This window comes from Engraulis encrasicolus, unplaced genomic scaffold (genome assembly GCF_034702125.1).
Source record: "Engraulis encrasicolus isolate BLACKSEA-1 unplaced genomic scaffold, IST_EnEncr_1.0 scaffold_37_np1212, whole genome shotgun sequence".
Lineage (NCBI taxonomy): Eukaryota > Metazoa > Chordata > Actinopteri > Clupeiformes > Engraulidae > Engraulis > Engraulis encrasicolus.
Genome location: NW_026945676.1, coordinates 485,295 through 502,924, shown reverse-complemented (window position 1 = coordinate 502,924; position 17,630 = coordinate 485,295). Strand labels below are relative to the sequence as shown.

The 17,630-nt window shown below is 40.8% G+C and overlaps 1 protein-coding gene across 1 annotated transcript in view; it reads right to left on the bottom strand.

The window, feature by feature from the left end:
* LOC134443860 (NACHT, LRR and PYD domains-containing protein 1 homolog) overlaps positions 1 to 17,346 on the bottom strand; it is a 56,797-nt gene extending 39,451 nt beyond the window's left edge. Inside the window, exons 1-4 of the mRNA XM_063193395.1 lie at positions 16,963 to 17,346; positions 3,158 to 3,430; positions 2,752 to 2,790; positions 368 to 2,075 (exon numbers count right to left, since the gene is read on the bottom strand). Coding sequence (XP_063049465.1) covers positions 368 to 2,075; positions 2,752 to 2,790; positions 3,158 to 3,410 — 2,000 coding nt within the window. The 5' untranslated portion in view covers positions 3,411 to 3,430; positions 16,963 to 17,346. The remainder of the gene's footprint in view (positions 1 to 367; positions 2,076 to 2,751; positions 2,791 to 3,157; positions 3,431 to 16,962) is intronic.
* Positions 17,347 to 17,630: the final 284 nt, after the last annotated feature.

Genomic DNA, 17,630 nt, shown 5'->3' with positions numbered 1-17,630 from the left:
AGCAAGCACCACTATGATTTGTAAATGTGATGCAAACTTTTAAACTAAAGTAAAAAATGTAGATTAATTTCATTGATCGTCCCGATGACAATTTAATACGGCCCAGAGATGATGGGACAACATTAATCTTAATCCCTGCACAGCACATACCATCCATTCACACTCACGCCAGATACCCTACACACGTTACATCACAACAACAACAACAACAACAACAACAACAACAACAACAACAACAGCAACAATGATGCAATACATACCATCCATTCACCTCAGATACTCTACACACATGCACATGTACACTGACACTCACACTGTATGACCCCACACCCCACTTACCCACAATATGTCATTCATTCAAACTTACCCCAACTTCTGACACCTTCTCAGTTCAGGCTGCAGCATTTTCAGCTTGTCTGTTGTGATGTTGCACCCTGTGAGCATCAGGCTTGTCTCTTTGAGCTCCAGATTTGGGATGGTGGGGCAGCACTGCAGGCAGTAGAGCAGGACCCAGCAGTCTGTCCTCGTCAGGGGGATGCGATCAAACTTAACCTCACCCCACACCGCCATGGCTCTCCTCACAAACTCCTCTTCATGGAGCTCATAGAGACAGTGGAGAGTGAAGAGCATCATGTCCTTTTTCTTGTGGACGTTGCTATCTTCAATCAGTCGAATAATCCACTTTTTCAGCTGTGCTTCCATGCAGTGGGACAGCCCGAGTTTCTTCAGATCTTGCATCACCTTCTCTTCTGAAAGACCAAAGAGGAACTGAATGACAGGTAAGAGGTGGGTTCTGCCTTCCTCTTGCTCAATGGGCTTAAGCAGCTCTTTCACCTTCTCTTCCTCTTGGGCCAATGTGTAGTGGAGTGCAGTGAAGAACTCCTGAAAGCTGAGATGCATGAAGCTGAACATCTCTTTTGTTCCCACCGTCTCCTTCAGCAGGAATTTACACAGGAAGGGACCACTGGTAGATTCTGAGACAGTGCTCTCCACACTCTCCTTGTCAAACAGGACCTGCTGATCCTGTATCCCTTTCTCTGCCAGCTGGCCCAGGTTCCTCAGCAGATCTGGCACAGGCTGCCTCAAATCCCGGCAGTGGTGCTCTTGCAGAATGGACACGAAGTGGACAAATATGGAGGTGGTTGTTTCCAGACTATTAGTCTGTTGCTTATTCTTCACCAAATGCTTATTAAATACAGTGCAGACGATCCAGCAGATGACAGGAATGAAGCAGGAGGTGTAGAGAGTTTCATTTGCCTGCACGCGCCTGAATGCCTCCTTACCGACCTCTTCATGTTTACAGAACCTCTTTATGTACTCATGTACACCCTCCTCAGAGAAGCCCAGAATTTCAGTGCAGCGCACAGGACGCTTGAGCAGCTTGCTCAGTTTGTCTGAAGCAGTGGGCCGTGTGGTGACCAGCAGGAAGCAGTGAGATAGGATGCTCCCATTCAGCAAAGCACCCAAGATGACCTCAACACGAGCTGGTGTGGAAAAGTCTGGAACAGGAGACTTGCGGATTTCATGAAGTGGGAATTGCAGCTCATCAAATCCATCAATTAGGAGAAGCACCTTCTGAGGTGAGTCCTTCAGTATGTTTAGGACCAGAGGGGTAAATGTGTCACTGCAGCTCAGAAGATCCACAACACTCTGACTTCCTTCACTATATAGGTTCAGTTCTTTGCAGCTCAAGTGTAAAATGAGGTCAAACTCATCCTGGTAGAGGTTACCTGATGCCCAGTCCAACATGATCCTCTGTGCGGTGAAAGACTTGCCATGTCCAGAGTTTCCCTGGAGAATCACAGCTTTGGGAACACGTCCACTGCCATTAGGTCTGAAGAACTGGTCTATGGTGATGCTTTTATAACCACTACTTCTTGCACCAAAGAACCCTGCTCCACGGTTGACGATCTCTTTCTCTCTCTCCCCTTGCTCTCCGTGTTTTTCGACGATCAACAGTTGAGTGTATCGATCAGCCAGCAGAACTTCGTCTTCAGGTAAGGAATTATACTCCTGAACGGTTTCATACTGTGAGCAAATCCATTCTTTCAGATCCGACATCGTTGGGCATTTGTCTGGAATACAGTTAATGTAATAATACGATGTTAAGATGTTAGTGTAACTCCTTCTATAAGTGCTGAGGTTTTGTTCATCTGATAATCACATTACAACGTAGTAAAGATGTTTCAGTGTGACACAATGTCAGCTGAGTATCAGAACAACAAAGCTCCTAGTAGCTCATTCTGGCCAAACTCACATAGTTACCAATTTCACAGACCTGGGCTTATCAATAGACACAATAAGTATGTTTTAATGTGGTTTTAATATTGCTTATTGCATTAGATGTGTTGCTGATATTTATTAGGAATATATTTGTGTTACCAATTTCACAGACCTGGGGCCACATGTACAAAGAAGTGCATGGATTTCCTACCAAGAAAGTGTGGACGCGAAAATCTTGAAAGTTACTTACGGACAAAAAAAACGGATGTATCCATAAGTGCGTAACCAGGTTTTGCCATGAAATCTTGCGCACATGCACGAGCACACACGGACCCAAGTCTCCGCCTTGCCTCCTCCCTTAAATATTCTATATGAATATTCTAATATAGTATTATTCCTTATACTAAGCTAATACTTAACCTAAGCTAACTAAGCTAATACTTAAACTAATATTTACTAAGTAATAAACTAATATTTTCTGGCATGTACAGTCATTTTTGCTGCTAAAAGTCTTCTCCTACCACTCACCTGCTTCCTGTGTCGGTGTTGCAGCTGAATTCACAGGGCCTGCAGAGTGACACAGAAGCAAATTAAGTGTCAATCTTTACTCATTTATGCACCAAAAATGTTACATTCATGCTGTATGCTGTGTACGCTTGCTTCAAAGGATCTTATTTTACTCACATGGTATAGATGGTGGTGATACTCACGTGACGGTGATGGTGTAAAGGTTATCATGGTAGTGGTGGTGATGGTGTTAATGTTACCATGGTAATGCTGGTGATGGTGTTAATGTTACCATGGTAGTGGTGGTGATTGTGTTAATGTTACCATGGTAGTGTTGGTGATGGTGTAAAGGTTACCATGGTAGTGGTGGTGATGGTGTTACTCTCCATGGTAGTGGTGGTGATGGTGTTAATGTCATTGTACTCACCAGAGCAGTGGTGGTGATGTGTGGTGATGGTGAGGTTCCCCTTGACATCGCACTGGGAAATATGAGGAGCCACAACAACGCTGCCACCCTGAGCTGTGATATTAGGGGTCCCAACATGGCCGCCACCCTGAGCTGTGAGATTAGGGGTCCCAACATGGCCGCCATCCTGAGCTGAGAGGTTAGGGGTTCCAACATGGCCTCCATCCTGAGCTGAGCTGGAGGCAGCCAGCGGCTCTGAGGAGACGTCCTCCATGAACACACCAACAGGAGACTCTGCAGACACATACACACACACACACTGGATTTAGAACTACCGTCTGAAAGAGAAATAATACCTTGTGTGTGTGTGTGTGTGTGTGTGTGTGTGTGTGTGTGTGTGTGTGTGTGTGTGTGTGTGTGTGTGTGTGTGTGTGTGTGTGTGTGTGTGTGTGTGTGTGTGTGTGTGTGTGTGTGTGTGTGAGAGAGAGAGAGAGAAAGAGAGAGAGAGAGTGTGTGTGAGTGAGAGAGAGCGTGCATGCGTTTGGGTATGTTGAACTGATATGAAGCTGATTGCTGTACTCAAGTGTGTGCAATGTGCAATAAGGTGTAGTAGGTCTTTGAGTATGTTTTTGTATTCATATATTTATATAAGATGACAGATATCTTCATTTCCTTTGGGATTCATAAAAATACTACTCTAATCTACTCTGCCCACATCATGAAATGTTTAAAGGTTTACCAGTAATATGGGCAGGAGTTTAAAGTAGCTAATTGGTGATTCTATAATTACAGTGACCTTTTAAAGGGACACTGTGTGAGATGTTTAGTTGTTTATTTCCAGAATTCATGCTACCCATTCAATAATGTTACCTTTTTCATGAATACTTACCACCACCATCAAATTCTAAGTATTCATTATGACTGTGGATCTTCTCCATGGTCCGCCATTTTGAATTTCCAGAAATAGCCATTTTTAGCTGCAAAAATGACTTTACTTGGGCCGTACTAGAAAATATTAGTTTATTACTTAGAAAACTTTCATGAAAAGATCAAATTTGGCAATAGGCAACACATTTTCAATGAGCAGCATAGTTGCAGTACCTTTTTTGACCATTTCTTGCACAGTGTACCTTTAAGTCCATGGGCTTTATTTGCCAATTCCACTAGCTATTAACTGCAACCAATGATGTTTCGGACATCAGCACACATTTATCTTTCATATCTCTAATAAGTGAGTACACCCCTCACATTTTTGCACATTTGTAAGTCTTTTCATAGGACAACATTAAAGAAATGTAACTTTGACACAATGATTAGTGACCTATTAACAACATATATAACCGCTTCAATGTGTTGTTCATTCACAGAAAAATCAAATTACAGCCATTAATGCTTGAACATGTACCCGTGAAAGTGAGTACACCCAGATTAAAGTCCGGTAGAGAAGGGGCCGTGTTGGAATGAAAAGGGATTAAAAGGAAGGTCTTTGGTGTGTGTTTCAACCTTTCTTCTTTACATTGAACATTTTGAGTCTGCACCTGGCTTAAATACATTAGTTTAATTTGTTTATCTTGGTCTCTTCAGACCACACAACATGGTTACAGTGATCCATATCTTTGGTCTGTTCATCTCTCTTTTAGACCAAGATAAACACATTTGCTTTAGATGGTGTCAAGCATGTGTGGTGGTAAACAAGTGAGTTTTACAAAAAAGTTTATCATCTCGATAGTCAACCATGGTTGTGGGACTGACATGGTTCTGGGATGCATGGATGCTGTCAACATTGGAAATCTGCGCTAGGTTTCTCGAAAGCTTAGTTGCTAACTTACAGCTCCAGGCCACTTTATTAGAATAGCATGAAAAAGTTGATTTATTTCCATAATTCCATCAATAATGTTAAACTCTCATGGATTATAGATTCATGGCCCAGTTTTTTAACTATTACAATCATTAAATTGTTTATTTTTACATATTTTGGTCTTCCAGCTCAACAAACCCATGAATTGGGGAATTCACATCATTAGAATATTGTAATAAAATCAAAATTTTATTCATCAAAATTCGGGTCACATCAAATCAGTTGAAATTTGGTACTTTCTACATAACATGCAATGTTCAATACTTGGTTAGGACTCTCTCTGTCTTAATAACGGCCATGATGCGTTTAACATTGAAGTCAATGGCAGAAACAATGCATGGGAGTTATGAAAGCTCAGATATCCTTGATGCTTTGCTGTCAACTGTTCTTCTTTGCTGACCTGGGGCCTCATTTATAAAACTTTGCGGAAGAAATGCGCCAAAAGATGGCGCACGCACGAAACTCAGGATGTGCGTGCGCAAGAAAATATTCAGATTTATAAAGCATGGCGCGCGCACGTTCCACGTCGATTTCCCTTTATAAATCACCAACTGACTCTGAAGTTGCGGCAAATGTGCGCACCTGTGGACACACCCATAATTATCTATGAATATTCAGTGAAAGGCCCAAAATGAATATTTATATCTGTGGACGGCTTGCGGAAAGCAGACGAGATAGCCTATTTACCACATGTGGAGCAAACAGTTTTATTAGATAGGCCTAAAGAACGTTAGGCAAAGTGGAGCGGTTAAGTTTGGGAAGTCGTACAAAAATAATCCCTCAAATTGCAGCATGTGGATGGTTATGTTCGCAAAAGTCACGCTATTCCAGAAGTAAAAATAAATAGGCTTAATATAAGGATGGCATGGACATGAACAACCTGCCAAGTCATGGACATGTGGTATTAATTGAGTTGTGAACAAGGGGAAAAATAGCTGCGTCAAGGAAACATCTCACATGGCATGTCCCCATGTGAAATTCACCGGTAGAAAATCTATTCACTGTCTCATCGCACCTCATATGCACCAGGTTTATTTTTTTTTCAACAATTGCTGTTGGTCACTGCGCGCAGCTGTCTGCTTTCAGTTCAAAGCGACGCCCCAACTGTTGATCGACATATCCACAGACAGCATGACATATGGGCATTTTCTAGTCTGTATTTATTAAATGTGTGTATTATAAACGTGCATTATCAGTGTATAAGGCCAGCTGTCAAATGCACACCTCTGCTTCTTTGATGACGAATAACCGCATGGAAAAGAAATTACATGCCACAAGAGAAACGAAGCTGTCCATTAGTATGGCACTTGGCTGCTTGCCTGTATGGCTGAGAAAATCAACCGTTACAGATGCACTTGGGACTCGAGCAGATGATTCTGCAACTGGCTTAAATGTTGACGTAATTCCTTGCAGACTCGGAACACTTTATAGCCTACCAATACGATTATAGCCTGATACTGGAAAGGTCCGTGGTTATTGTTAATAAAATGTAGGCCGAGGGTATTTCCAAATGTAATGTAGGCCTACCCTAAACGTAAAATTTGAAGCGTCTATTACTTCCTTACAAAACATGCATGTGGCTATGGATAGGCCAGGTGGGCCTACTTATTATTTTCCACCATTACCAAACAACAAACAACCGCGTTTTCGTTGCGAACTGGATTAACTAATGTGAAAGTGGCTATCGTGACACGTGACCTTCGATTTTTTTCTTCAACCAATTTCGGGTCGTTCTTCCAGCTACCTCCCGAGGTCGCGCTTTCCGCGTTTGGTCTTTTGTTTAGTGCCTACGCATGGTTCAAACTTTGCGTGGAGCTACGCATGTTTACCGCCAAGTTCTTTTTCTATAAATAGCAAACCTTGCGATGAACTTGGCGTGCGCAGTCTTTTGTGCGTACGCACCCGTTATAAATAAGGCCCCTGGTGTCCCACACTTCACTCTTCAATAGATTTCCTTGCCACGTTTCGGCGCTAACTCACCAGTTTAATTCTAAATCACCAGAAATGAAACCCCATTGAAAATGAATTTTATTACAATATTCTAATAATGCGAATTCCCCAATTCCTGGGTTTTTTGAGCTGGAAGGTCAAAATATGTAAAAAGAAAAAAATGAATGATTGGAATAGTTAAACAACTGGGCCATGAATCTACAATCCATGACAGTTTAACATTATTTAATGGAGTTATGGAAATAAATCAACTTTTTCATGTTATTCTAATAAAGTGGTCTCGAGCTGTACTTAGCAACAAACGATTCAGGTGCGACAAAACTGTTTCTGGAACACTTCGTTCAGACTTACAAAGTCCCAATGTTTACAAGTAATGTAGTTACGCGTTCGTCCGGTGCTGAAGCGAACGACTCAGATGTTACTGCAAAACGAAGTAGGGGCTGTTTTTTATCAATTCAATTACAAACCCTATAGCAGGGATGTCAAACTCATTTTGGTACGGAGGCTGCATACAACCCATGTGGACCTCAAGCAGGTCGCATTAGTAACATCATCACAAAAAAAAAACTTAAAGCAGAGGATTAGTGTTCAGTACTATCACATTATCTTCTTAATCATGTTTTAAAAGTGTCTTCAATATGAAGAAAGCAATGCAATGCTGATAATCCTATGCAAAATTTCATTGATTTCATTCATTCATTGCCAGCCATCAATTAATAAAATACTGGACAGTTCATTTTGGTGGGTGTCTGGGGGTCTTCCCCCAGAAAATGTTGTATTTCTTAGATGTAATGTCCTGCATTGTAATGCATTTTAACATCCCGGTTCCCGTTTCAGCTCAACACGAACCAATACACTTACAATTATATTTATAATTATTTATAAAAAAGTCGCCAAAAACCTTGGCGTCATGATTGATGATGAGCTGTCATGCTCCAACTACATCAACTCAGTCACCCGGACCTGTCGATTCCAGATGTCCAACGTACGGAATATCAGACCTGTGCTGAGACAATATTCTACACAACGACTGGTCCAGGCCAGGGTCCTGTCCCACGTTGACTACTGCAACTCACTCATGACAGGTCTACCTGCTTGTGCGCTAAAACCTCTGCAGATGATCCAGAATGCGGCACGCTTGATATTCAATCAACTAGGGATGCAAATGATTAATCGACTTTAGATTAATTGTCGAGCAAGAGGTTGCTCGATTAAAATGAATTAATTCGATTAACCGCTAGAGGGCGCTAGAGACTGTTGAGTAGTTCTAGTTCTAGTCCTACTCAAATCCATGTGCGCAGATTTTATCTGTTAAATCGTCATTGCAACTTCTAGAGTTCTTGTGGGTCTTTTGGAGATGTGTACTTGAATCTGTGATTATGCCAAGCCCAATGGTGTAAATTGTTACTGATTGAATTATGAGAAAAACAATCTTTCAAGACAGGCAAATGTCACTGCAAGCAGCATTTTACTGCAGGGTTAAGCTTGCTAGGTTAGCTTAGCGTGCTAACTAGCAAAATCACAAACGTAGTCATTTCAAATTTTGAGCTGTAATTTTAATCACTACACCCTGTCAGATATCAAGACTAGTATTAGCTGAACTGGGCATGGCAATATATGACCATGCATGAAGAGGAGCACCATCTGTTCAATTTCAGGTGAATCCATGTTAGCTGTAAGTGTTGTTGTCATAGCTCCATTCATTCTCAATGGAGCCTGTTAGCTTATTAGCTCTCCTTACAGACACAGGAAATAACTTTTTTTGTTCAGAAACTAACTTTGTTGACATTACTATCCATTATGGACAACAACATACTACCCAAAATATAGCATTTCTTTATTTTGAAGCGTATTAAATTAAAATGCTTGTGGTTGGTTGACACACATGCAGACACGTCCTGAGTCTGATCACGTTTCACTCAACGTTGTCTGTCATACAGGCAAGGCGACAGATGGGGACGTGGGGCTACTAGTTCACTCCTGGGTGAAACCAAGCAATGCCCCCCCAAAGGTGGTGTGGAGATGCCATAGAAAACTGCTTTCTTCTCCTAATGCATAATTACTTGAGGAATATATAATATAATATAACATAACCCAATAAAATGCAATATGGACTTAATGATCATAATATAATTTAATATAACAATACATATACTTTTTGAACTCAGTGTTTTAACTGTTTAGCTGATATTTTAAAAGGCCCTATGAAATTCAGGTGAAAAAACGCTGCTTATCAATTAATCAAAAGTCGATCGATAACAATATCAACTAATGATTAATGAATTAATCGATAATTTGCATCCCTACAATCAACCCAAAAGGACCCATGTTACTCCTCTGTTTATTAAGTTGCACTGTCTACCGATTGCCGCCCGGAGCAAGCACAAGGCTTTGACCCTTGCCTACAAAACCATCGCAGGAACGGCCCCAGCTTATCTGAAGGACCTACTAACGCCTTATGTTACTGGAAGAGAACTGTGCTCATCCAGCACAAGCCGTCTCGCTATGCCATCCAGTCGCTCTAGGTACTCCCAGTCAAGTCTGTTCTCCGTTGTTGTACCCAAGTGGTGGAACGGTCTCCCAGAGGCAGCAAGAATAAGCACATCTCTTGCAGCCTTCAAGAAACAACTAAAGACATTCCTCTTTCGAGAGAATCTACTAGACTAATGCTTGAACTGGCCTTGCCCCAGGGCAGAGTCTTGACATGATGTTTAGTTTAGTTTAGATTCAGGGTGTGTGTGTGTGTGTGTATGTGTTTGTGTGTGTACTGTGTGTGTACTCTTTATTAATTAAAAAAAAAAAAAAAAACTAACCCCTCTTTGCAACTGCACTTGTTGTTCTGTATAACTCCTGTGCACTTTGTATTTGCCTGTGATGTTGGCTTGATTACGTCCTCTTTTGAAAGTCGCTTTGGTTATAAAGCGCCTGCCAAATGCAATGTCATGTAATGTAATGTAATGTAATGTAATATAACCAATACAATACAATACGAATAAGAAGTATTAACATTAGATCTCTATATATAACAGAAGTGTGATGTAAACTGTACTACATATACATGTATAAGAGAGAGAGGACCATTGGGTTAATGTCGTGCAGGTCTCGATTTTTCCCCAGTGGCGTAATTGCGCATCTTGGTTATTTATTTGAAAAAAAAAAAAAATTATTCATTTTGGTAACACTTTATTTTAGGGATACATCTATTAGCACTAATACATACAATATTAATGCCTTAGTAAGTAACTTGTAAGGCATGTACTAAGCAAAATCAGACAGTTGTTAGACATTTATTCGCAAATGTCTTGTTCATGCACAATAAGGGATGTATTACCAATATAACCTTAGTAAGGACCTAGTTGACCTAGATTTCTATTTATGAGTAAGCAGTAAGGGCCAGAATACAATGTGTATAAGCTCCTGGTACACTGTGTGAACAAACCCTGAACAGTGTGAAAACAGATGTGGAATAAGGGTCCCTATTCTAAAGTGATGCATTGCTCAGTCCAGATGGCTTAGGGCCCCCACACTACCTAGGGCCCGCCCCCCCCCCGAGAAGCAAAGTGTAAGAACATTTCTGGATCAGCAGGAGTCTCATTAGACATGTAAATCTCCCTTATTATATTCAATATATAAGAGAGTAATTGGAAGCATTATATAGCAAGGATTGGACGTAAACTTCTCAATGACGGTGGGTGGTGAGATGTCATTTTTTCATACACCAATTAGTTTTAATTGTAAAAACCCTACAATAAATGCAGAATATAACGATGAGTAATAGTTTGGAAGTGAAACTAAGCTATTCCTTTGTGATAAATAAGTTAATGTTTGAGAAACTTAGCTCCAAGAAGTGCAGTGCATGATGGGTACGGCCTTAGTCAGAAATGCAATGCATGGCCAATGCAGCAATGATAATATTTCTGTTGTTACGTACATGGCAAATTGTTTGGATAGCATCTAAATTTCACGAGTGAGGGGAGGAGCTAAGAACGTAGGCTCAGAGCTGGCTAGGTTGTCTGTTGGCCTAGATTGCGTACCCATCATGCACTGCACTTCTTGAAGCTAATGTTCTCAAACATTAACTTAATTATCACAAAATAATAGATTAGTTTGGCTTCAAAACTATTATTCTAAGGTTCTGCATTTATTTTGAGGGTTTTTACAATTAAAACTCAGTGGTACATACAAAAAATTACACCTCACCAACCCACCGCCATTGACAAGTGTATGTTCAATCCTTGCTATATAAAGGCTCCTGTTACCTCCCTTACATTATTATGAAAAAGACAAAACTAGAAAACTTAACTGAGTGGGTGTCAATCATTTAATTTGCCCTTACACTTTGTAGATCAGGGGGCCAGGTAGTGCGGGCCTGGATGGTGTGGGGGCCCTAGGTAACGAGAGGGACTTTGGTAGTGCGGAGGCCCTGAGCCATCTGGGCTGACCAATGCATCACTTTAGAATAGGGACCCTTATTCCGCATCTGTTTTCACGCTGTTCAGGGTTTGTTCACACAGTGTGTCGGGAGCTTATACACATTGTATTCTGCCACTTACTACTTACTAATAAATAGAAATATAGGCTTACTGGTCCGTACTAAGGTTATAATAGTCTTATTTTGCTTAGTACATGTCTTACAAGTTACTTACACAGGCATTAATATTGTATGTATTAGTGCTAATAGATGTATCCCTAAAATAAAGTTTTACCAGAAATGATAATGATGAGCACCCGCTCAGAAACTAATGAAGTGCTATTTCCCCGAAATTGCCTTGCTGCCCAAATCGTGTGAATAAGAATAGCAATGTGTGCTCATTTCGTTTAGGTAATGATGGAAAGCTCGCACATCCACAGGAACGTTTACCAAATATTGCGCATGCTACAGATAAGAATAGGAATGCATTGTTGCTGTAGGCTAGCTTATGTTATGCTGTAGGCAAATTCGGCTGACGATGTGTGAGGGCTGGACTACTATGATGAGGAGACATCTCTCCTCCCTCTGTGTGACTTTGCGACATGTGAGGGCGCTGCGATCTTACCGTTTAAGAAAAAAAATGCATTGTAGGCCTGGGGGTAAAGCTATCAGTATTGGTATTCGGTGTCTGCAAGTAGCCTACAGATAAAATTTGTAGGCTACTTGTTTGTCGGCAATTAAGTGGTAGTCTGGTGCACAAATAGCGCATAGGTCTGTGCTTGCCAATCTGTCAGTCCATTGAAATACGGAGTCATTCAGTATTTACAAACAAAAGTATGGCTCTGTGTTTTTTTTTAGGGGGGTCAGACGTTCGTCTTCAGGACAGACCCCACCCGTCTTTTCAGTGGCTCCGGCGTCGGGCACAGCATTAAGTCGGACACCTGGTTGATTAAAATGCAGGAAATTGCATCTAAGAAGCTTAATTTTTCTTGGGGGAGGACCCCCCCAAATAAAACCAGTCAAAAAATATCACTGTCACCTAGGGGTCGCCCACCCCAACTTCACTCTGGCCCATCCAAAAAATGCCTTGTGGATCCGCCACTGGACCTGTGAATAAGTTTCAAATGTGTTTCCAAGGCCAAATGTATCAGCTAAACTGCTGAAATGTAGTAATTCCAAAGGTTTCTATAACCGCCTTTCAGAAAAAAAGATGTTCCAACCCCTGTAAAGCGGGGTTTACAGTGGCACCGTAACCGTAAGCCACCATGCCCCCCTGTGCAGCGATAAAACAAGCCCTGGCTGCGGTACACGAATGGTTCTTCCAGGCTGTAATGTCCGTGAACTGACGCTATGCTCTTGGACTGTGATTGGTCAATGTGCTGCAGCAGTGCAGCCCTGATAGGTCAGTGGTGTTCTACCCTACCGCGGGGACTTGAAGACGGAAAAGGAAAAACAAGATAGTTCACATGGCACAAAATCACTTGACAGGGAGGAAAAACGGTGTTCTATTTCAGTAGAACAACTCCCAAAAAATCAATTTAACCCTTGTGTTGTGTTCAAAAGCTGCATACACCTGTGGTGTTCGGGTCATTTTTGACCCATGATAACAAAACTCAGCCATAAAATACCTAAAAACACTAGTTCTCATCAAATATTGTTTTTCATCTCATAGCTAACTTGGTATGTATTCATATCCATGGAAAAACTAATTTATTTATTCATCTTTTTGACTTTACTGGTCTTTTATCTTACATTATGCAAATCGTTTTTGATGACCAAAACTATCAAAACCTGTATAAATTCACTATTAATACTTCCTAAAGTGATACAATTAGTGATTATGTTGTCCATGTATTACAGCTGATATGAGAGTACAACAACCCCAAAATTTATTTCATTAGTTTTTCTCTAATCTTAGAAAATATCATCAATAGTGACATTTGTGGTGTTCGGGTCCAGACCAACCCAAAGCGATTTATAGCAGGATAAAGACCAAATTTTAACTAAATTAGTTTTTCAGTGCATACAATGAATGTTTAAATATGTTGACTTGGTGTTTTTCAATATTTATATGACTTCAGTGTGGTAAATATACAAAATAACAATTCTGCCAGATTCACAGCTATTCCGCCTATCTAATGCAAAGATATAGGAAATGAACACCTCAATGAAAATGAAAAAAGTCACACTATTCATCTGAATCCACTATGCTATGAACCTGGACCATTATCTTATTGCCAAATCAACTCTATGGAAAATGTAAGACCATTTCTACATGTTTGGGTGCTATTATGGATTTTTGATACGTTTTTTGGACAAAATAATGTGCAAAAACTCATTTTGCAAAAGAAATGTGCAAAAAAATATCATAATATAATGCAGAAATGGATTCCCTGACCATGAAAACATATGGGGAGACACCAAAAATACATCTGTACTCCTTTCACAACAGGAGATATGACACATTGTAGGGTATGGGACTGTCCGGCGGCCATCTTGGATTTGTTATATGAAAAAGCTGGGGGAAAAAAATGTAAGGCAAGAAATATATTTTCCTCACCATGAATCACCAAACTGAGGACAAAGAGCAACCAACAGCTTTTCAAAAATGCCATACAACAACCAAAAATCTATGCCGGGTCAATTTTGACCCGAACACCACAGATGTAACTTTTTTTTTTAGACCTTTAAAATGTACTAAAATGATGAAACATATTTTTTTCCTGTTGAAATGATTGTGACTGATGTGATTAGATGAAGCCTCATTCCGGGACAATAAAGGAAAGTGTGGGTTTTTTTACACTTAAACTTGAAAACGGGTCAAAAATGACTCAAACACAACATAAGGGTTAAAAATATCCATAAAAGGCTTTCATCATGACAGGGATCAGTGTTGGGAGTAACGCGTTACAAAAGCAATTACTTACTGTAATGCATTACCCTTCTGAGTAACGCAGTAATGTAACGGATTACAGGGGGAAAAAACGGTAATATGTCCTCGTTACAATGCAAGTAACTTGCACATTACAACGCATTTTTTTTCACCTACATTTTGTGTGGGTATTTTGTTTTCTTTATACAATGTTCGCAGATCACTGCGAGATCAGCTATTGCATCTGATAGCCTACGTCTGCGCAGAGATTTTAAAGTTACACGCAGAACATTGCTTCCTCTTTCACGCTTCGTCTCTCGAAATGGCAGGCTGCCAAAGGATGACCGATCCAGAAGATCCAGCTTGCTCGTTTTCAAGATGGGTATACTGTATGCCCACTACTTTGACTTCATTGAATATAAGGATGCCAATAACATTTCAGTTAAATGCACACCGTACTTGAAACCCAAACTGTTTGCACAAAGTCGCAGAATAGGCTATGCTAGCCGCGGTGCTGACTGAGCGCGCGTAAAGAATAGTGCTAGAGTTGTGAGTGAGTGACAAACTGATCTCTGCACGAAGTCACATGATTCAGGCGAGCCACGAGCTTGCAAACTGACTGGCTGGTATCCTCGCAACCATTTTTTTCGCCTATAATTTCGTTCATTGATAAGGCATTTTCCCCGGAGTGCTTTATATAATTAATATTAAAAATGGGCCTACTGTGGCAATGCATCTGCTCTTTTATCAATAATAATTTTCAAACTCTTAGTGCAGTGAGGTGGCTTTATGTTTCAGCCAAGTGCAACGGAGCCTGTGCTGCATGCGTCCGTAATAGATTTTTTTTTAAAACAGCGCTGGTGTGCATGGTAAGGTGTGGTAAGAAGAGAAAGGATTAATCATTGTATTGATGAATCAATATTGTATGTGGGTAAGACGCAATTCCTGAAAATGTTGGTTTTCAGTCTGCAGGCTTCCAAAACGACTTGTGGATGGCAGGTGAGTCATGCCACCTCATAGATGTACACCAGTGTTTCTCAAACTTTTTCAGACCGAGGACCACTTTGTCCCCTCAAATATCTTCAAGGACCACCTGTCAAATGAATTGACAGTTGACATGTGCTAATTTGACACTGCTAATTTGGATACAAACCACTTACTTTTTTCACATTACAAGCCTGTCTTGTTGTGGTGAAAATAAGACTTCAGCTATGTTTAGCTTTGTAATAACGTTACAAATAGAGCATACAGCTAGCTTGTCTTGGAAAAGTAGAAATCCACCTGAGGACCACCTGAGCTCTGTCGCACAAGTGGACCCCCGGACCACACTTTGAGAATCACTGATGTACACTGAATCCTTGTTTCCAGTCATTTTGGCTAAAGTAACTAAATGTAATGCAAAAGTAGTGTAATGCCTTACTTAAAAAAAAAGTAATGTTGTAATGTAAGGCATTACTTTTAAATGACAGTAACATGTAATAAGTAGTGCATTACAGTTTTTTGAGTAACTTTCCCAACAGTGACAGGGATTTTCGTTTGCAGTGTGGTAGTAGCAAAAAGAAGCCTCTTTCGTTTGTAGTGTGGCATAGCGAGCTCCTAAAACAGGTTTCGCTAATATCCTGTATAGTTTGAATGGGTTTTGACTGACTGTTGCTAAGCTAGCTTTTAATATGTCCATTAGATGTACCTATTGTATTTAAAAACGGCCTTTGTTGGTCATTTTAACCACCTGGACTGTAAACGCTGAATAAGGAAAGAATCTTGTATGCCATCATTCATGTCTAATTACGCCACAACTTTTTAAATAGTAGCAAGAAGCATCTTTGTTAGTGGTAGAATTATGTTTCAGGTGGCTAGTCAACTAGCTTAGAGTTTGTAATAACTGATTTAACTGGCTAGCTACTACTAGGCCCCAGGTGTGAATGGCCATTAAGTCTGTCTATTGTCTTTTAAAAAGACGTTTGTTTAGTAAACCAACTGGTCCAACTGGTAATTGGCATGTGAAGACAAGAGAGGCAAGAGACAGAAAGGGAGAGAGAGACGTAGCGAGAGGGAGAGAGAGGGTGGGAAAGAGAGAGAGAAAGAGAGAGGGAAAGGGAGAGAGAGAGAGGAGAGAGGGGGCGAGAGATGGATAGAGAGAGAGGTGGCAGGAGGGAATATGTATGATATCTGATGTCTTGTTCTTTTGGGTCATCAAAGCTTACAAGTGTACAAATATGAGTCTTAAGATAAAAGACTGCTCTACGGCAGGTAAATCGTTTCACAAAATGCACAGCTCATCAATCTCCATGCCAACCAAATTGCAAAACAAAACACACAAAATGTGATGGTATTGTCTATAAACAAACCACCTAAAACGTGATCGTATTGTCTAAAAACAAACTACCCAAAATGGCAGACGATAAACAGGTGTATACAATGTCCAGAGAGACAACACCCTCTCTCTCTTTCTCTAGCCTTCCCCCTGTCTTTCTTTATTCAAATCCTCCTTTCTCTTCTTTCCATCTACCTCCCGCTCCGTGATTTTCTTTTTTCAACGTCTCCCCCCTCTCTCTTTCAGTCTCTCTCTCTTTTTCTCTCCCTTACACTCTCTCTCTCTCTCTCTCTCTCTCTCTCACACACACACATTCACGCACGCACGCACACACACACACACATACACACAGGCCTACACAAACAAACAAATAAACACACACTCTTCCCTCTACAGTATGTCTCTAAGACACGTTACTTACAGATGAGTTGACTTGTGTGCGATGCTGAAACTGCTGGATGTATCCAATAATGTCCTCCGTGATTAAAACTGGACCTTCCCACACACACACACACGTCTCTCTAGAGAACTACAAGATGATCACTACACACACACACACGTCTCTCCTAAGAACTAGGCTACAAAATGATCGCTACACACACACACACACACACACGTCTCTTTTGAGAATGACTTACTGTATACCGGAAGAGAAACGGCAAACCTAAATCTCCAAACCCCTCCCCCCACCTACACACAACCAGAAGGATGTTGCACTGGTACAAGTGCACAAACTAGACAAACAAGCTACACAGCCAAAACCATATATTTTCACATTGTCTGTGTGTACAGTCATAGGCCTACAATTACATACAGTGTGTGTGTGTGTGTGTGTGTGTGTGTGTGTGTGTGTGTGTGTGTGTGTGTGTGTGTGTGTGTGTGTGTGTGTGTGTGTGTGTGTGTGTGTGTGTGTGTGTGTGTGTTTGCTGATGAAGGACGTTTGTATGCAAACAGGTTTCAGTGATGTGTTGAAGACACTGCAGGGGTGGGTCAAAGACGTCCAACATGACACTGTCCTTCAGTGAAAACAGATGCTTTTGCTTACTGTGAAAAACATGACATTTCAAAACATTTTTTGATAGGCTACGT